Source organism: Haliotis cracherodii, unplaced genomic scaffold (assembly GCF_022045235.1).
Source record: "Haliotis cracherodii isolate W230 unplaced genomic scaffold, xgHalCrac1.p SCAF_4, whole genome shotgun sequence".
Taxonomy (NCBI): domain Eukaryota; kingdom Metazoa; phylum Mollusca; class Gastropoda; order Lepetellida; family Haliotidae; genus Haliotis; species Haliotis cracherodii.
Window position 1 is genome coordinate 20241098 of NW_027266297.1, and position 22582 is coordinate 20263679.

Below are 22582 nucleotides of genomic sequence, written 5' to 3' on the forward strand. Positions count from 1 at the left end.
CTCCGTGAGAGACAAATACATCTGTGCACATTTTGTGTGAATGTGTTAATAGGAGGCGAAAGACATCTAGCTGTGTTGGTGTTTTATTTTTGTACACAGTGAGAGAAAAATCTAGCTGTGTGAATTACTTTGTTTTGTACAAGATCAAGCAAATCCAGCAATGCAGGTTGTTCTGTTCTTTGGGAATGACCCATGTGCAACAGAGCAAGGTGACAAATTTGTGACTAATTGAGGTTATTTTGATTCTTAAAACCTGCTCATTCATACACAACCTTGATGATTAACAATTACCATATTTGCAGTAAAAAGCACCCCTGGCATTTACAGGGGTGGGTGGGGCGCTTATTGAAACCATATGCGAGTAAAGTTTGTTCTCAGAGATCGAGTGGTAGAGAATAAACTTCGTCCAACATTGATCGAACAAAAATGTTTTCAATAATAGTTACTCAGCAATTACATACCCCTTCTACACTGATGTGTTTTCAGTATAACATCTACAACATACACACAAGTCATGCTAATACTCAGTCTTTGCATTGGGCGCTTACAAAGATTGCTGATACACTAGTCCAGAAGTTTGTCAGGGGTGCCTATTAGAACATGTGCACATAATACAGTGAATATGGTACATCAATTTTGCTTATTAGTGTACGTTTTATCCCTCAAACTTCACATTTTAGATCTGCTCAAAGACATTACCTACAGATACAATCTATGAGTTGCATAATAGTTGGAGCCAGACTGGACAGGTCAGCATATATGCATGATTGACTGGGCTGGCTACCAAACAGCCTTGAACTGTACTTCAGTCATATAACAACATGTCTACATGACGTGGAACGAAAGCCCAAAGTGATAAGAGGTTCTTCAACATTGATGTTGGTGAAATCCACTAACACAGATACTGTGCTTACCAAGGACCCCTTCTGGAAGAAACCTGTTCAAACTTATTTAGTATGAGACCAGTGTTCGTCAAAAAGGGGTGCAGGGTGCTTGAGATCTGCAGCTCAGTATTTAAGAATTTGAGGCCCTTGACATAAAGTCTAACTTTTGACAAGGGCCCCATTACTTTAGTTCTTAGTTTCTACCTCATAGGATCTATGGGCACGAGGGTCCTCCCTCCTCCAACGCTTGACATATCAGTGCCCGGTCACCGAGGTTTGTTTGTCTAGAAAATAATGTTTACAAGTTTCTTCCAACAGTGCCTAGTCAACCTCCTGCAGGTAACAGTTCATTACACAACCACTTGTGTGTTCTAGATGCACAACCCCATCACCTCACAGCTCGGCAGCCATCACAAGCTGCTCGTACTCAAACTTCACCATAAATCCAATGTTTTGGGTAGTTCTGCATGGTCCTTAGAGATAATAGAAAGGGCCCTTGAATAACTGCAAAGACATGACTTAACTATCCAGACCTCCCAGGACAAACTACTATCGTAATTTTCAAAATAACTGTTACTTATTTAAGTCTTTGGAGTGAATTTTTCACATATCATATTAGTGGTTTCTGTGTGAATAGCTTTAAAGTTGAAGTCAACATTACAATTCTTTGATAATGGTGTTTGAGTGAGTGTGTGAGTGAGTGTGTGAGTGAGTTGGGTTGGGTTGGGTTAACGCCACTTAAAACTGTATTCATATAATATCACAGCGTGTCACCTTACTGTGAGAGGAAAGATTTCAGTGGTGCACGTTCACCACTTTGGTGAGACCGTAGAGCACGGGTATGGTGCTGACAAACCTAGAAGCAAATCGAAGCAAACACAGATTCGAACCCCCATACCTCAGAAACCACCATGATTTTGAACACTTCTAACACTCTTGCTTCTCATCTGACAACTGAGTAGTGAGTGAGTGAGTGAGTTGGGTTTAACGCCGCTTTTAACAGTATTCCAGTTATATCGAGGCGTGTCAGCTTTATGTGGGAGGAAAGCCCGAAGTGATGCAGGTCTCAGACGGTTACCACTTCGGTGAAACCCACGAGCACGGGTATGGTGCTGACAAACCCAGACACATAATCGGGGCGAACTGGGATTCGAACCCACAATCATAGGTTTCCGGCATGCCCAAGGGACTCAACTTTTGACAAGGGCCCCATTACTTTAGTTCTTAGTTTCTACCTCATAGGATCTATGGGCACGAGGGTCCTCCCTCCTCCAACGCTTGACATATCAGTGCCCGGTCACCGAGGTTTGTTTGTCTAGAAAATAATGTTTACAAGTTTCTTCCAACAGTGCCTAGTCAACCTCCTGCAGGTAACAGTTCATTACACAACCACTTGTGTGTTCTAGATGCACAACCCCATCACCTCACAGCTCGGCAGCCATCACAAGCTGCTCGTACTCAAACTTCACCATAAATCCAATGTTTTGGGTAGTTCTGCATGGTCCTTAGAGATAATACAAAGGGCCCTTGAATAACTGCAAAGACATGACTTAACTATCCAGACCTCCCAGGACAAACTACTATCGTAATTTTCAAAATAACTGTTACTTATTTAAGTCTTTGGAGTGAATTTTTCACATATCATATTAGTGGTTTCTGTGTGAATAGCTTTAAAGTTGAAGTCAACATTACAATTCTTTGATAATGGTGTTTGAGTGAGTGTGTGAGTGAGTGTGTGAGTGAGTTGGGTTGGGTTAACGCCACTTAAAACTGTATTCATATAATATCACAGCGTGTCACCTTACTGTGAGAGGAAAGATTTCAGTGGTGCACGTTCACCACTTTGGTGAGACCGTAGAGCACGGGTATGGTGCTGACAAACCTAGAAGCAAATCGAAGCAAACACAGATTCGAACCCCCATACCTCAGAAACCACCATGATTTTGAACACTTCTAACACTCTTGCTTCTCATCTGACAACTGAGTAGTGAGTGAGTGAGTGAGTTGGGTTTAACGCCGCTTTTAACAGTATTCCAGTTATATCGAGGCGTGTCAGCTTTATGTGGGAGGAAAGCCCGAAGTGATGCAGGTCTCAGACGGTTACCACTTCGGTGAAACCCACGAGCACGGGTATGGTGCTGACAAACCCAGACACATAATCGGGGCGAACTGGGATTCGAACCCACAATCATAGGTTTCCGGCATGCCCAAGGGACGCAACTCTGCACATCGAATCGCGGCGTCTTAGACAACTGAGTAAGTACATGATATACCATAGTGTCTTGTGTGTTATTTAACACTGGAGATGATATTCAGGCAAATAGAACATCATCTGAAATATGTAAAAATAACATGTACATCCCTGCAGTCAAGTGTTTTTTTAATTCAGATCTGGATACTTTTTATCAACAATTTTACATAATGATGGAAGATGTTCTTATTGACCGCAAATGTGTGACCAGAACACATACTGACCTCCAGTGATGTAATTTTGTATTGCTTACACATACCATCAAAAACCTACATACACTCCAGTACAGACTGATATACTAGTGGATATACCCTGTCATTACAGCCTGGCTAATTACATAATGAGGCCCACGCCAGGCAGGTGGGTGGGGGAAGAGACAGGTATACATATGACTGTATACACACTTGGAAGATGGTGGAGACATTGAGGTATGCAGCAAACAGCCTGGGGCTCATCTAGGTGTTTCCCAAACATCCAGCCCCTCAGTATACCACACCTCTCCCCTACCCCCTCACTATACCACCCTCTGACAAGCTAGTGGCAATCCTTGTGCTGTAAAACTGCTCAAAGTTTGAGTGTTGGCCACACCAGAGTTGTGTTGGCATTCAACAGAGGTCATTGTCTCAGAGGTCAGCAGCAGCCAATCAGATTGGCTGCCTAATAGTGAGGGTCTTTGTGCAGTTGGTTCCACACCAGTGGTCATCATGGCAAAAGGGGCTTTCCTGCTTTAGAGAACAACATTTATGGGAGCAAAGAGTGTATTTTATAAAAAAATTAAAGTTGAATATAGTATATAATAAGTTAATGTAGTAGCAGTAACCAAGGCCAGGAATCTGAGGCATCCATACTAGGGCTTGCTTGTTCCAAGTCAGGCAATAGCAGGAAGGCCAGAGAGCACAATAAGTGAGGGTCCACAGGGAGCCACCAGAATGCGCAGCTACACTTTTCACAACAATGGAAATCAATACTGTATGTGATGCTCGACTGACTGGGTTTTATATCAGAGATTGCATGTTTGAACATAAACAAATTCAACTATTTGTCGAAACAAGCACAGGTACTCAATCAAATTATAACTTAATATTCATTCTGAAACTCAATATTGATAGACATAATGATACAAACTGAGGAAACTGAAGCTAATCTTTTGTAATTGATAAATTGGATATGAACAATCTGATGAATATGCTATACCTCAGAACAACGACAATTTTCGTATATTAATTTCAATTATCATATCTGCTCATATCAGCAATCAAATATGATGAAGGAGTCATCTAATGCAATCAAAACACTTGAAAAACACCAAGTACATCGTATGTCAAAGCAAAAAAAATACATAATGATTAAGATTGATAATCTACTGATGATATGTAATATTATCAATGACACAAGATTAAGATCAAAAACAGGATAACAGGTCGCACAAAACAATTGGAACTATTTCCCTTTCAAAAGTAAGACAATTGAAACTATTTCAAATGAAAAGTTTAACCAAAATAAATATAAAGGATTCTTTGTTATCTAAACCACCTACAAAGCTACTGAGCAATGATAGGCAGAGCATCTCAAAATCAATGCCGTATGCAAGAGAGGGCCTAGGGAGCCTCAAAAGCTTGAAGCAAGCTCTGAGCAAGGTGGCTCTACACCACTCAGAATCAGACAAAAACAGTAAACCTATATCACAATAACACGCACAAATTATCAAGGGCATTGGCTTAATTAACCACCAAAACATAAGCTGTCCCTAGCAAAAAGTATTGATAAATTTCAGATGTCAAATGGAGTCAAAAAAGAGTTCATAGCATCCCCCAAATCATTTTCACAGTAAAATAATGATTCAGCGTAAATATGGACAATGGACACCCACGTGTATCGCCTCAGTATGAGGACCCAAAATAGGACAGGCTGACTAAGTCTCATTATAAACTACCAACATAGTTTTTAAGGTTGAATAAATCCAAGAATATTTGACTTCAATTTTCTTGTAGATTTAATCCACAGTATAGATGATTTAGTTTAATTTGTCATCGATAACACCAATTCTGTAGCCCTTATCACTCTGCTTTATGCAAGGACTGGTTCTCTAGGTTCGTTTCATTCCAACATTTGTCAATAAGTTGCCCTGTTCCACACTGATGTGTGATGTCTACACTGATGGTCTGATCGACAAATGGATACTAGCAATCAATGACAGGCCATTCATACCACATCACAAAGTGTAACACTGTATTACCACTGTGGTATTGTGCATGACAACATACTACAGCATCATGTGCCACTTAATATTATATTAACAGCAAACTGCAAGGCTTAAAACTAATCTTCATTTTCTCTGATTTGAGTATGCATAACACTTAATGGACATTCTTAATGTCACAATTTTGTTTTTCAAGAACATTTCATTAACCCTGCAAACAAGGGGGGATGGCTGTTACGTTATCAGTCAAGATATGTGTCATGAAATGGACATATTTATTTCCTCAACATAAACATCAGAGATAAGGAGGTAAAACCACTTTTTATAGATTTACTTAAATTTCTCTACAAAACATAAAATTATCCTAGTTCATTCAATTAATAAATCCACTTCAGCAAAATATATTAAGTAATCACTTTTTGTCAACATCATACTAAAAATCAGGAGAACAGTGGATGTATTTAAACTGACCACACAACAAAACAGGACAAAAGCACATAAAGAGTTAACCCAGTTGCCTGGAGAAAGGAGTGGTGCAACCTCCCTGTACAAGCCCAGGGCGCTGAATGTAGATAGGACTCTCACCGCGACATCTTTAATACACAAGGCAGTCTGCCAAACACATGACAGCATCTCATCCCATAAACACCACAAACTCACCACCTTCAGTTTTACAAGGTAACCAAAATTCATATCCCCAAAACATGAACAATTCTGAAACATACCTATGTATCCTGCAGTTGTGACAAAGAATTAAAGTACAGACAATGCTTGTGAATGGACAAAATGCATTGTACAGGTTGTATCATACATACATAGAATCAGTTCACTTTCGATGAGAAGGGAAGGAATTATAGTATTTGGAAGCAGCTTCCCACAAAGCTGCCCTGGACAACGATGCCTTGCCTCCCAACTTCCACTTGAGCAGTTAACCTGACACTCCCTATACATCACTCCCCATACATCATTTAACAGGATGATATTGTCCATAGTAAGAAAAGCTGAATCATCACTTTCCACCCCTGCTGTTCCTAATGAGTAAGTGAGTGTGATGTCTGAGCGAGTAAGGTTTTATGCTGCTTTTAGCATATTTCAGCAATATCAAGGCAGAACACACCAGAAATGGGCTTTGCACATTGTTCCCATGTGAGGAATCTAACCCCCGCCATTGGCATGGCAAGCAAAAACTAAAACCGCTTGGCTACCCCACCGCCCCATATTTGAGTCACATCAGTGGTTGATAACATGAGCAACAATCCATGCTGGAAGGACCACCAAAAGAACTTTTCTACCTGGAAATCCCCATTGTCGGAATACAACAAGACATGCAGATCAACATATTTCAACAACAAACAAACCTAAAGAAGAAAAAAATCTATTTCAATTAATAAAACAAGGAAACTTCCCATTGTTAAATATATTTGGTCTTTAGATATGACAGTCTTTATCATGTGGTATCATTCTCAGACAATGAACCTCACTGCAAAGTGAACCACTCATCACACACTGCTAATCCACCTCAATTGTGAGTTACTTTCACGCATACCTTTACAGCATCTGATATCAATGTTTAGTTCACACTATGATATGTACTCAGGATTTCACAGGTTTCATCTGAGCCTAGCAGTTTTACAGGCAGGTATCAGTATCCAATGGTTTCAGTGCAAAAGGGAAGTAACTCCTGCACACTAACCTTATCACATGCCTTCCCTATAGCCGACCTATACGCCACAGATTAGATACCCATTTCTCATTTTTCTCAAACAATGAAATCATTTTATCACATTCCACACAAAGTTGCTTTCAAATACAATGGGTTCTGTGTTCTTCTAAAGTTACATCCCAAACCAAAATCATCTGATAATGACAACTCATTTGAAACTAATAATCATCAAGATATGATATCCCCTAGTGAAAACCCTCCCCTCCTCTGACCCCCTCCCCCCAGCCTGTAACCCCATGCCTATTATCCCCTCCCCCTCCCCTTCCCCTATCCCCTCATACCACCTCTGCCTCCCCAATCAATACTGCCTCCCTTCTTCCTGGACTTTCACAAGCACAAACCCAAGGCATTCCAGCTTATATTTTAAATGTCAAGGGTTTGAGAAACTTAAGAAGCAGTGTGTCGGCTTGGAATTACACTTGCAGCTAAATATTTGATAGTAGCAGCCACTTAGCTGTGGCTCAGGGGAGGTAACTGCAGGTGTCTATATCGCTCGAGGTATCTTGTTGATACCCGTCATTCAACACATGATTCACACCATCTCTAATTTCTCACCTGTGGATTTGAGGAGATAGTGTTGAGGTTACATTGGTTAACATACCTGTATGCTTTGCGTCACATTTGAACAAGTGTTCCCAAAACAAAACATGAATAGATAATACCAATAGAAAACAAAGATAACAGGAAAGTACATCACACTACAACCCACAGAGTGAGTGAGTGAGTGAGTGAGTGAGTCACGACTAGGGACACAGGAAATATCGAAAGTTTCCCCTATTCAACCAAACTTATTTAAAAGTTCATGAAAGTAAGCATCGGTGTGATTACTCCAGTGCTGAACGGTAGCCACTGCAGAAAAATTAACCCAGGTTTTCCTGGTCAGGTGAACTGGACACTATCGACCCATACCCATCTCCTGTGAAGTACCAGGGTTAATCCTGCTTTCCCTTGTCAAACAAAGAATTAACCTCAAGTAATACAAAATTGCCAATTTCGTCGCTTTCTCTGATAGGACCACAGTAGGGACGAATCATGGACTTGTATATACAAGAAATGATTTGAAGGACACAAATCTGTCTAGAGCCTCTTCCAGCTCGTAATTTGAGATGAATTTTCAAATGACAATATTTATATAAAGAACAAGCTTTCTTTCGAAGTTCAGTGAAACTGGTTTTGCTTTTCATTATTTAGATCAAAAGACTTAATAAACAGTAGAAATATATCTAACAACAAGTATGATGTCACATGATATTCTTCACCTAGAATTAACTCTGAATCCCACCACCATTGTCAACCACATCACCTCTCCCCAATGACAAGGCATCTATTAGACTCCCCTAACATCCTAATCATATAACCAATGACACAAAGTAGGACGTGAAAATGAAGACAGAGCAGCAGCCACCCTCTGAAACCTATCACCATGCTGTTTTCCCAACAATGGTTGAAGTCCACCCTTTCTCTCTGATACATCACTCCCCCTCCTCCACACTGCAGGTTGGATATGACCCTGAGTGGGGTCATGACCCCTGTAATGCATCTCACACCAAACAATCAACTGCTCTCTGATTGGTCAATATTCCCAGAGGTCAATCTCAAAATGCAGTGACCTTCCATTAGGGGCAGCTAGGTAAACATGGCACAATAATTACTCTAAGCAGTAAACAGAGACTCCATAATACCTCCACTTTGAACACACATGTAGCAAATTTATAGGGAACGTAACATCTCCGTAAGATTCTTATGAGCTCTACTTACACATTACTCAAACAGTAAGATTAATTATATCTTAAGTAGTGAGGACTTATCTGATGACATTAATTTAAATCCAACTCTCACAAACCTAACTTTTTCATTCACACCATCTGGTTATAAAGAACAAAAAAAAAACCCAATGGGAAATCCATAATTTATGTGTTTGTCATATACAACATTGTTTAACTGGAATATTGCAGAAGAAAGTTGGGATGGGGAAGGGGAGGTGACATGTGGTCCTTCTTAATAAACTTTATCAACCCATTTCATTAGTGAATAATTAAAGACTTGTGTTTACAGTGCCCCTGAGGAGGATACGAAGTGTGTCACGGTGACTCCTACTGGGTTGTCGATCAGCTGACCCCGAGAGGCAAACCCTCCATATTGAGGTACCAATAGGCTGACAAGTGGGCCTGCCGCTTGATCTGGTACTGGTGTAAGTCAATGACAGGCAGGGTGGGTGGCAGTCCGCAGCTCTCATCCCTCGGTGTTGCTTACAGTGAACACAGAGCTGCCTACTGCCTGTCCTGTGCTACTCCGAGACTAGGTAGGCACACAATCAATACTGGCAATATTTTATACTGGAGGCTACCAAAGGGAGTGTTTATGTGCGACACTCAATATTGTATTGACATGGGATCATGTACTGTGCAATTCATGAATTGTTGTGCTGCCATATCGCAGTGCGGTTTTCTATGCGACAACAGATACACTTTGGCCTAAAAAGACACAAGTTACTGACACAAAGAAAGCAGTAATACTCCTTTTTATCGTAAAGAGCTTAGGTGTAAAACTTCAATTGAATCATGTACAACAAACATATGACCTACAAAAACCTGCCGTGTCATTGCTTTAACCTCTGACACTCGCGTTTAATTGTGGATGCATGAAGGACAATGAAGTGTTATTGGTATCACATAGATATGGGGTCATTCTGAGAGCCTCACGGGTGAAAAGTATGAGGGACCAGGTATAGGCCCTCACTGGTGTCATGTGTGGGTGTGTATGATGGATGTGGTCGGGTTTCCTCGAGGTCATGTATGTATCAGGGAGCTGGTTGAAAGTCCTATCATTGCCTCATGGATGTGAAGGAACAAGTGCCATTATAGCTGGTGCCATGTTTGAAAATGAGACTTCTGGTTGAGAGCCATATCACAGCCATGTGAATGAGGCTTGTAAACAATCGGGTCTTAGACCAAACCATTGATATCTGATGTACAACACCCCATGTCATAGGGTAATGATCAACCAAGTCACCGAGCCTGACCTCAAGATCCATTTAGTCACCTTTTACAACAAGCATAGGAAGCTGAGGACATAGTCGCAACCAGAATTCAAACAGAATTGTTCATATGAGGCATCTCATAGAGAGCCTCAATGGTGCCATTTGTAGTGTTCTTGTTGAGAGCCTCAATGGTACCATGTTTGTATCTGAGGGTTTCGGTAGAGAGCCTCAATAGTGCCATCTGTAGAGTCTGGTTGAGAGCTTCAACGGTACCATATTTGTATCTGAGGGTTTCGGTAGAGAGCCTCAATAGTGCCATCTGTAGAGTCTGGTTGAGAGCTTCAACGGTACCATCTTTGTATCTGAGGGTTTCGGTAGAGAGCCTCAATAGTGCCATCTGTAGAGTCTGGTTGAGAGCTTCAACGGTACCATATTTGTATCTGAGGGTTTCGGTAGAGAGCCTCAATAGTGCCTTCTGTAGGGTCTGGTTGAGAGCCTCAATGGTACCATGTTTGTAAGGATCCAATTTCGAGCCCCACTATCAAAGTACTTACAGGGATCTGGTTTAGAACCTCACCAGCATGCTTTTTAAATATCACTAGATGAGTGAGTCTGAGCTTCATTGATGCTCAACTAGGACTCCTGCGCACAGGTTCAGAGCCTCACATTGTTTGCCTGTTTATAAATCTTGATGGAGATACAGAGCCTCAAACTGTATGAAGGAATCAGTGTGACCCCTGTCTGTGATGTTACCTTGTGTCCATAACATCACAGCATGACCCTTCATGTTTCTTGTTTACAACAACAAGAGATCACAAATCATTTCCAAAAAGTTTTTACTCGCTTATAAACTGACATTAATAGCCTTAATGAAAATACAGGATTAAAATATATTCTGGATGACTTAACTTACCTACACTGTAACATCGCAACAAATAGCGTACTTTATCTGATGAAACAGTAGAAAATTCTCAAAAACCCTTATTCATGGTTTTCACCAGACTTATTTAATGGGGACTGGGTCCATCACATATTGCTTGTCATCACCTCAAACCTCATATCATCATAACACCAACTAGACCCATCTCAAATTCATTTCACGAAATGAAAGTAAAGAAAGCCACACACAAAGTTCCCTGGACCACCTGGGGTAGTGGTAGTGGGCCCCATTAACCGTTATTGTAAAGGGGTTAGTGGTGTAGAGCCCCAGTGTTGGCCAGCGAGCCAGCCACCTGCACATTGAAGCCACAGCCTTGCCTCAACCAGCTCAACTATTGATTTCTTGGGCTGCCATGTGATCACGGGGCGGTCCACGGCTCAAGCTGGGGGACCATCACAATCAAAAATCACAATAACAACTCACAAATTTTCAACAAATTCAACTTTCAAATCTCAGATGTGGCTGAGGAACTGGTGTAAGTAGTCTAGCCTTTATTACTACCTTTCCTGGAAACGCTAATGCGGAGGACAGCAGTGCAGGCATGGATTCAACTGTTTCTGTTTACATGGTTTTTGATCAATGGAATGTCCCAAGTGTGGGTTTGCTGTTCATAGTGTGGGATGCACCCAAGTCGTCAGTGCTGAATCTTCCTCTATTATGCATACAAATTTGTCATCTAGTTACCTTATTGCCATAGCAACTGAACATGGAGTCAGCGATCATGTGGCTACGACTGTACATAGGACAGTTGAGGAGTCGGTGGGGCATGGCTGTTCACACACAACTCGGACCCACCACCCGCCTCCTGTCTCGTGTCAGTCAGTGTGCGATGACACACAACAATCTACAGCAAATAATCTCAGATCAATAACAACCGGAAAGCAACTTTCACCACAAAAATCACAACATATCAAGACATTATATTCCCTCTGGAAATTCAGTCCTTTAAAGAAATCTTGAGGTTATAATTATAACCACAATCCAGTAAAAATCTTTCCCGATAAAACATCGACATTCTACTGGAATATCAATCCCATAATGTTTTATTTGATTAATTGAAATATTTTAACCCAAGTAATTCTTTAAATCTGAAAGGATATGTTCCCACAGGAAAATCAGTCTGAAGAATTCTTTAATATATGATTTCCTTCAACCAATGAAAACCTTTTCCTGATATTGTATATAGCAAAGAGCCTGCTTACTCCATCCTTGAACCAATTCAGCATGCCATTTCAATAATTTATTCCAATAAAAAGTATGTCCTCAGCAAGTAAACTGGACAAGACAACATACATCACTTCAGTTTTAATTTGTACTGGTATTAGGACATCTAAAATTTCCTGATCCTGCCAAAGAGGCTGGTTCAATTTCGTATGAAACTGTGGCCAGTGAAAGTCTGATGTTAACTCAAGGTCCGTCTGTGGCCATAATGACATACTTCCTGTTTAAAACTAAGATAAAAAATTTCCTCAAACAAAATTAAAATTTCACCTCCCAGGCCAAACAGCATGATTTGGTCTTGCTAAGGAATGCCAGCTGACCCCGGTATAACCACTTGACAACAGTCAACCTACAAACTCTCTCCAAAAGCAACAACAACTTGCACATATTCTACCAAAATATGTTCATAAGGGGAACCACAGAATTGCTGTGATGATACAAGATTTAATCCCTGGTTGAATGTCTCCCTGTAGTGCTGGTATAACGAGGGGGTGCTGTATTGTGCTGGCAGGGGAGTGTAAACAAGCTGACTTCTCTGTCTCTCTATACATATGACCTTTGGGCCTCTCCACAGCCTTGCAACACAAAGATACCTGCTATATATAGCAGATACATGACATAATGCTTTAGTACAACAGTAAGGATAAATAAATATGTACTTTCAAGGGGTTTTTAATTTTGACAGAATAAATTGACATATTGCCTTTTTCCCTCCCCCCTCAATGACCTCAGTGTGATAATAATGCAGGTCACATGAGGGTTGTTTATGGTCACCGGCTGCACCTCAGGTGGGACAGCAAGGACAAGACACGGAGTATCGGCCTTGTCCCACGACATGGGAAAATACAAAGCACGACTTGTGAAAATACAAAGGCGATCAATTTACGGTCTAACATTCAAGCCCCCAAAACATGCCCGACATCAAAAACCAAAATTTGGAAGATAACTGGATTTTAATGCCACTGAAGATTTATGTTTTTATTACTGACATCTATATCTAATGTTTCTACTGCAGTTATTAATCTACTATTTACCAACACAAAAGGAAATTTACAACTGTGCTTCTATACCAAAAATCACTGTATAACAAGACACAACAGCTCTTTATCCGGCACGATAATCAGAAATAATACTCACTTTTAACTTCTGACTCAAACATGTTTAGAAGACAATATGAAAACAAACAAATCCTCAGCTTTTGCTGTAGGTGTATCATGTTGCCTATCTGACTAAGTAGAGTGAAGGACGGTGGAGAGCAAGACTAGGCATCTTTAAGTGTCTGTCAGCAGCCACTACACCCAGCAGAACAAGACCTAGATGGGCCCCTACAGACAGCTTCTCCATTAGAGAGACCAGTAACACTACAACTTCGGGAAGGAAGAACTAGAAGATGGACACTTCAAGACCAGCTGAACAAGAACAAAGAGATCGTTAGTACGGTTCCAATCAATTGAAATAATCGAAGATTGATCATAAGATCCAAACGACAAAGCAATCAAACACAATTTTCCATAATCGAACACAAATGACTTTGCCCTCTCAGCCTGACATAGCAGTACATTAAGCATCTCAGGAAACAAAACTTACTTCAGTGAGGCCAGTTTCCTTTTAAAAGTGCTGAAGTGAGCATTTGTGTTTCTTTTGTTATGTGTTATCTAGACTTGAGCTTCGATAATCGATCAGTTGGGAGTACCTAATCATAATGATTTTGCAAACAATTCACAAAGACAGAGGTGGCTAGAAGAAAACTGATGAAGCTTTAAGACAAGCAATACTAGTTGGTGGTGGGTGATATTGGCACTAAGAGTTGACTAACAAGAGGCAGTTCATGAGAGAAAATTCTCCATGGAGGGAGGTAGTAATATGAAGTGGCACAGCTAGCAACACTTGAATGAAGACCAGTGAGTGAGTATGGTTTTACGCCGCTTTTAGTAATATTCCAGCAATATTACGCCAGGGGAAACCAGAAATGGGCTCAATACATTGTACCCATGGGCGGAATCGAACCCAGGACTTCGACATGTAGAACGAACTCTTTAACCACTAGGCTACCCGACCGCCCCTGAATGAAGACCAGAATGAAGGCAAGCGAGAGCATGACGACAGACTAACAGAAGATGCTCCAGTGTGGAAAAGTTTGTTAGCAATAAAAGGAGTACACCGTGCAAAACAATACTGTAGAACACTAAGAGGTAGCTAGGACAACCCTTCTCAAGTAGCAAGCTGGACATAGAAATCCTTCCTCAACCAATGAACCATCCCGTGAGAACCTTCAACCAACAAACCATCCTGTGAGAACCTTCAACCAACGAAACATCCATGTGAGAACCTTCTACCAACGAACCATCCCGCGAGAACCTTTTCAACCAACAAACCATCTCATGAGAATCTTCTCAATTAGCAAACTATTAATGGAGAACCTTTTCAACCAACAGTGTTTCCATGGTGATCTATTCTCAAGCTGCATGCCATACAGGCAGAACCCTTCTCAATACCCCAAGATTCAGTATTATAGCTATACAGTAAACTACGGTTATAATGAACTCAAAGGGACTACTTATTTTAGTTCGTTATAACCGTATTTCGTTATAAGTACTTTTACAGCATGACTACAGCAAGTAGTCGGGACCAAAAAGTAAGTTCGTTATATCCGTCAGTTCGTTATAAGCATGTTCGTTACAACCGTAGTCTACTGTATTTCAATGGCTTGAAGGCAGCTGAATCTGGACCTGACAGACCAGCGGTTAATAAGAAGAGCACGGGCCGTGATACTGATGACCAGGGGTCCGGAAACCGTCATATGCGCCGGACATGTCCAATTGGGAATCTCAAATGACCGGTTTAAAATATTGCTTACCGGACATTTTAAAAAGTATTGTCCGGACATTCTTAAATTTTGACCGGACATGATCAACAGTTAGGACTGAGCAGTTTCTGTCTGCAGTTGCAACACAATTAAGATTATCTACACTGACAAGCTTTGTCAGTGATCACCAACAAATCAATTAGCCATCGTGGTCAATCTCCATTTTTCACTGCCTAATGCAACAGAAATAGGGGAGTTTTTCTTGTGTAGAGTCAACTCAGAGAACACAGGATCAAACATACAGTGAACTTGCCAGAGCTTTCAGGTGAGTAATTACCTGAAATGTGGGTTTAAAAGTCTTATTGACAGAAACAGTGAGTGAGAGGAACATGTTGAACAGTATTTCAGTCATATCACATCACAAGTAATGTTGGTCGTTTGGTCATAGATGTTTGCCACTATGGTGAAATCGCCACGATCCGAGACCCATGGAGCAAGAGGGGAGAATATGGGATTTGAACCTGTGACCAACAGATAAGGGACACAACTCTGCAAAGCGAGGTGTGGTACCTTAACCATTGGCCCGCTTGCTTTGCCATTTAACATGGAAAGGATTCATGATGTTATGGCACAGGTCGAATCACAGTAAATGATGGCAAAACGCGTTAAGTCGGGTACTGAGTTGTTATGTTATGGACAGCTTGCCAACACACTAACCGTGATGCTACCTCGTTTCTCTTCACACTTCAGTCAATAACCATATGATACGCGATACACACTTACCTGCATCAATTCATATGTTATTCCCATATCAATTCACATTTTAATTCCATGAAGTTTCACACATGGAACATTTAAAACAGCAGTGGAATGAATTTGTTGGCAAATGGGTCCTACCTACATTTAAATGATCAATATTATCATTATTAATTTATGCTATATCTACATTTTACAATCTACATAGTTTTAAGACCTAAAATCTGTTCTAGTCTTTTTTCTAACTGATGCTGACACTCAGGTTTTATCTGAAATAAAGTATTGATTGCGATGAAACATTTTCATTTTCAAATATGATTCCAGATATTCAGGAAGTTTCAAGCCCTTTTAATAGTGTTTATAATGGCTGGGACGGGATACTTGGGTACTCAGATCAGGTGGGTACTGAGCAGGACCCGGATACCCACAGGACTACTCGGACCCATATTTAGTAACTTGATATAGTGCTTAATGTAAAGAAATCACTAACTCCATGGTTGCACTACTTGTCACTAATGTTCACTTTTCTTTACTAAACATGCATTCCTTTTGACGTTTATGTGTTTGAATCAAGAAAACTTCAGTCAACTTCGGTGTATGCATCACCAGATTGGGAAGTGTTCCACATATAAAACAATCAGGCATTTTGTACCCTTTTCTTGAGGCCTACAGCAGATACCCGGGTAGGGTCGGGTAATAGCAGGTCGGGTACCCGGGGAGTAAATGTGGATCCATCCCAGCCTTCATGTTCATGCTCCATGAAATATAAAAATTCACACAAAAGTGTCGCAAATTAAGTACTGCGATATCCGTCTGGGGATAGTTGTATCATGACATCCCAAGTTGGTGCAAGGTGAAACGATAAACCCGGTGTTTCCAAGGACCTTCATGTGATTGTGTACATGGAACAGTTCTGTTTAAAATGCAATGTCATGTTTTGCAAGAAAAGTAACAAAATTAAATTGTACTCACCGGCGCTATACCATTTACACTGTACCCTGAATTTACAAAACCCTGCAAAGATAGAAACAGAATAATTAGTGAATTACATAGAAAAATAAAATTAAAACAAGTCTTGCATTTACGAAAAGTTGCAAAAGTCCATCGAAGAAGGTTGAAAGAAAATCCTGTTTTATTTAGGCGATGAGTGGAGTAATTTTCCGTAACACCACCTCATCAATCTTTTTGCCGTGAAAAATATCCATAGTCTTGCCATATGCAAACAAAAGTGGCATCAAAAATCACTAAAATCTCATCAAATATCACAGTCAACGGTAAATAGGCGAACAAATGTCCAACTGGTATCACAATACTTCATATGTTACAATGAATTCAACCTCTAAAATAAAACTAACATGAAATTGCTAAATTTAATACGAAGCTGAAAAATCCTCCCCCAAGGCAATGGAGGTGAGTCGAGACTGACTGGAAAATGAACATACAAAATGATACAGAAGAGGAAAATTCCCACAATTGCTGAATCAAGAAAATAATAATTGCCTTTTATCATAGGTCAACTAAATGGATAGTCTTGCACATATGACAATAAATGTACTGCAAGGGATTCCTTGTGATTTGATTGGCCAACCAAGCAATATTTCGTGGGTTTATGTTTCTATAAACTCCAAAAAGATTAAGCCACACCCACTAACAGATACCATTTCCTGATTGGTCGATAATAGAATGGGTGGGGCTTGTGATGCATTATTGCACTGAATGATGTCACAGATTTCATATTGGTCCACACAGGTTTTTTTTATATCAATGATTAAATAAGCAGTCCCTGATGAAATTATTGTTGACATATTTATTCATAAGAAATTACTCAAAATGTTTTAGCGTTTATTGGAGGAGCTATAAACGTAAAACCTGGTGTGCACACTTCGTGTGATTCTTTTATTCAGATTTACACAGTAGTCACACTGATCAAGAGCAAAAAATACTGAAGTCGGTTCTTAAATATATAATTGAGATAATCCATGATTGTATAAACTTTTTGTCCTTCCATTTCAATTTGATATTTCCTTGTGAATATTATTTTATTGCAAAAGAAAGGCGTGATATTATCCATTATCATCTTCTATTATCTACTCCATTAGTTCACATCATCTAATTAAACTTTCAATAATATCAATGCAGAGAATACAACAGAACAAATGTACTACACTCTTAATTTTGATTATTAATGAATTCATTATAGAGAATTATATCAAAACAGTAACACCCAACTCATATTGGACTGGTTGAAAATAGGTTGAGAAAAACAGACCACTTAACTTGTCTCTCGAAAATACTGACAATCAATTTCTTGGTCTGTGGTTAGTTTTGGTTATTTCTAGAGATTTTTAAAATTTCACCAGATCAGTCCTTGGAATACCTCAACATTGTTCAGTTGCCATAGCAACTACTGATCTGTATCTGGCCCTACACACTGGTCTCCAGAAGAAAACAAGTCATCAGCCCTGGATCAGTCCACTTCATTACCAAGGGGGTGGCAGGATAGCTCCTAACCATCCTAATGCTTATTGAAAATTTATGAATCAACACATCTCTGTATTTGGGATACCAACATTGATTGGAGTATTCTGGCTTCACATGTGCAGCTATGACAGGATGGGATTTACATGAGAAAGACAGCAAGTGGCTTGTTGGGTGGGAGTCTTCATGGCACACACCTCTCACCTCCAACATTGCAGTAGCAACATGATGTATTGAGGTGCCCAAGCACCCAGCCTGCACCAACACTTTTCACTCAATACAAGTCACAGATTCGCATACTCTCAATATTCACATTTCATGAATTTTTATCACACCCCATTTTATTACATTTGCAGATTTCATAATGAATCATAAATATATACATCTGGTAATGCAATTTTATATTATATATGATAGTGTCAATCAATGATACAAATACAGCATTAATATAAGTAACATGCACACCACTTCTCATAAGTACTGTTTCATACACATATTATTTTGATATTATTGTTTCATAAAAATAGATGTATATTTAATGACACCTCACATATTTAAGTATAATATAATATTTAATTCTTAAATTCACAATTATCTCCAGGAAAATAGGAAAGAGTTGTGTGAGCATGGGATACGGAGGAGTGATCCTCTCCTTGTCCTCTCCTCGGAGCTGACCAGCTTGCAACAAAGGCAATGTAGTAATGACCAAGCTGTCCGATGATTCAGTCCAGATCAATGAAGCTGGTTGAGAGGCCATCTACACTGTATGGTAATACCACAGAGGAAGGAGGGGAGATAGCAGGACAGCTAGCACAGAGGGACTTCACAAGTGCTGCATGGAATACTTAGAACCACTGGTTAGATAGTTGCAGCTGGCCAAGTTATATAACATTACTAGACCAATACTATCTTTTTAGGACACACCACACTTAATTCTGCAGTAACAAAGGGATAGTTCATTATGTTTTTTTAGTTTGGGGAAACATTTAAAGTAACAAAAGGAAAACAAAACTATCTAATCTTGACAAATATTTTCAAATTTATATCCTGTATTCTTATTTTGTTAGACAACAGTTAAAATTTTGAATATTTTATTGGCCTAAAAAATACCTCTAACTCATATTAAGGTGGTGAATAGTCAAGGCACAATCCATAATAAACATAGTTACACTTGACGCATAAAACTATCACAAAACAGCTTCAAGACCACAGATGCATCCTTGTCCACGATTTCTGGCTGCATGTCTTGCGACAATACGACCACAAAAGCAAATATGCTGAGACAGTGTTGGATTAGGAGTTAAGTCAAGATGACTAGTCAGTCCACATAGGCATTATTAAAATTCAAAATTACAATCAGAAACTATAGGAAAAAGATTTGCCTGTAATATCTTTATCTTATCATAATTGTAAAACTATTTACATTACTACTGATATAGATTGTGTGTCTTCCAGTTGAAATGCAACAAATGTACAAAAATATCACAACTTCCCTGTACTTACAAAACCAGGTGAGGTGAAATGGGGTTTAATGTAAGTATATTATATATTTATATACTGCAGGTATCCTGGTACTATCTGCCCAAAATGCGGCTTTGTTTGTTCCCCGTCCAGAGGAGGTGAAATGGGGTTTAATGTAAGTATATTATATATTTATATACTGCAGGTATCCTGGTACTATCTGCTCAAAATGCGGCTTTGTTTGTTCCCCGTCCAGAGGAGGTGAAATGGGGTTTAATGTAAGTATATTATATATTTATATACTGCAGGTATACTGGTACTATCTGCTCAAAATGCGGCTTTGTTTGTTCCCCGTCCAGAGGATCTGTTCGCATTCCAGTTATCATTCCCAACAGGCATGCATGTGTGTGTCTGCTTGTAATAGTTTGGATGCAGTGCTCAGAGATATCATACCACAGTTTAACATGGATACCCCACTCAGATACATCATGCTGACTTCAAGCTGACCAGTCCTGGTTTTATCCCCTTAATGCGAGCGCCAAGCTTGTCTTTTGCTATGACACCGCCAGCAGTGATTGAACCACACACCTTTCAATCTCCGAGCAGATGCCCCATCCACCACACAATGGATGCGGTCAACATATCCAGAACACGACCTTCTGTGTTTGAGTTTTCTGCATCTAATGAATGGCACACTACATGAATGTAGCAGGACGTGGAGTCATCCCACAGATGACATCCTTACCTTGTCAGCTTGCTGACGGGGTTAACCTCTTTGGTCACGCGGACAAGGTGTCCGACCTCGGTCAGAAGGTCCATGGTTCGAATCCCATCACGGGACTCAGAAATTTTATGGCCGCTACACAAAATTAGGCTCAACAAGCCTTATCAGTTATCTTCAAATTAGCACACAGCAGATACCTCAGGTAACAAATCTGTGTACGGATAATAATCGTAATGTCCATCATCTTTGTTCAGCAGAGGATCAGGTAACAATGAAAACCAGCAATTTCCCCTTACATATGTCAAGACATGCACAGACACAGGGCATAACAATGACCTTGGTACATATTGTGTAGTACACACTAGTCATGTTTACATTGGGGACCTGTTAACGAGAATTCCCACCTGGGCGGTCTGTGGGTGTGAGGTTGACTTCAAGGCCAGCTCACCTCTCAGTTTACCATCCATCAGGACTAAATACCACAGCCTGCATGACTGACCGCTGGGCCAGACGACCTTGCTGTCATGCATGTGTCACTGGACAGTAATGACCACAGTTGATTATTTCCTGCTCTTGTCCTAAGGATGTACAGTGAGGACATGGCGGTGGACGACATATTTCCTGGCCTTACAACTACTGCCATAAGTCCTGTAGATCCACTTCTCTGTGTGACCAACAGCCACGGTCTGTGGTCCATTGGTCTTGTTCCAAAAGTCCTCCCTGGTCATGGTCTGTTGGGAGTTGAGTCTGCCCCAAGCTCAATTCATTCCTGGTCATGGTCCATTGGATTCATGCGGTCTGACCCACCAAGGTTAACTCTGCACTAGCCATGGTCTGTCAAGACTTAGGCATGGAAGTCTACCCTAAGCAGACACTATCAATCTGTCCCAAGTCAAAATCATCCCTAGTTATGGTCTGAAGGACCCCAAATCATGGTTTGGTGTCTTGTTCCATATGACATACAAATGCACAGCCTGTGGGAGCGAGTCTGTCCTCCCTAGTCATTGTGGTCAGTTGGTATTATCTGTCTGTTTCAAGCATCCAATCATCCCTAGTCATTGTGGTCAGTAGGTATTATCTGTCTGTCCCAAGCAAGCAATCTTCCCTAGTCATGGTGGTCAGTTGGTATTATCTGTCTGTCCCAAGCAAGCAATCTTCCCTATTCATGGTGGTCAGTTGGTATTATCTGTCTGTTTCAAGCATCCAATCATCCCTAGTCATTGTGGTCAGTTGGTATTATCTGTCTGTCCAAAGCAAGCAATCCTCCCTAGTCATTGTGGTCAGTTGGTATTATCTGTCTGTCCCAAGCAAGCAATCCTTCTTAGTCATGGTAGTCAGTAGGAATTATCTGTCTGTCCCAAGCAAGCAATCCTTCCTAGTCATGGTGGTCAGTAGGAATTACCTGTCTGTCCCAAGCAAACAATCCTCCCTAGTCATGGTGGTCAGTAGGAATTATCTGTCTGTCCCAAGCAAGCAATCATCCCTCGTCATGTTGGTCATTAGGAATTATCTGTCTGTCCCAAGCAAGCAATCCTCCCTAGTCATGGTGGTCAAAAGGAATTATCAGTCTGTCCCAAGCAAGCAATCATACCTAGTCATGGTGGTCAAAAGGAATTATCAGTCTGTCCCAAGCAAGCAATCATACCTAGTCATGGTGGTCAGTAGGAATTATCAGTCTGTTCCAAGCAAGCAATCATACCTCATCATAATTACATTACTGATCACATCTCAAGACCCTGATAAATACTGAGCTCTTCAAACATGCAATCTAGCATTTGCTGACCTCACCTTATGAACAACCACTTGGTGTAGGTGGCACCATCGTTTGACGTTTGTGACGTGCACTCATCTATCTGATTTATGTTATCACCATCATTAAGGATGACAATATCGATCTTGTGACAGACTTGCGTGACTGACTGTCTGTCCAAGGACACACATAAGACTAGATCTACTCTGGTCAAGTTGGTTCAGTGATCACCTGAACCAGTTGGTATCAAGTTCAGTTCACAAGATTGTCAAGTTCTGTTTGTCTGTGAGCTTTGGTTTACAAAAATATTTTCTATTGATCTGATTTAGACCTAGGGGTGACATATGGGAGATACTGAATTAAAAATTGCAACTCTGTGGTAAAAAACTCTTAAATAACATAATAGCT

The 22582-nt window shown here is 40.3% G+C and overlaps 1 protein-coding gene across 7 annotated transcripts in view; it reads right to left on the bottom strand.

Annotated features, from left to right (window-relative positions):
• Positions 1-22582, bottom strand: part of LOC139480117 (single-stranded DNA-binding protein 3-like) — a 107017-nt gene that overhangs the window by 61944 nt on the left and 22491 nt on the right. For all 7 annotated transcript variants that reach the window (XM_071263148.1, XM_071263150.1, XM_071263145.1 and 4 more), the window contains exon 5: positions 16734-16775. In XM_071263148.1, coding sequence (XP_071119249.1) covers positions 16734-16775 — 42 coding nt within the window. The remainder of the gene's footprint in view (positions 1-16733; positions 16776-22582) is intronic.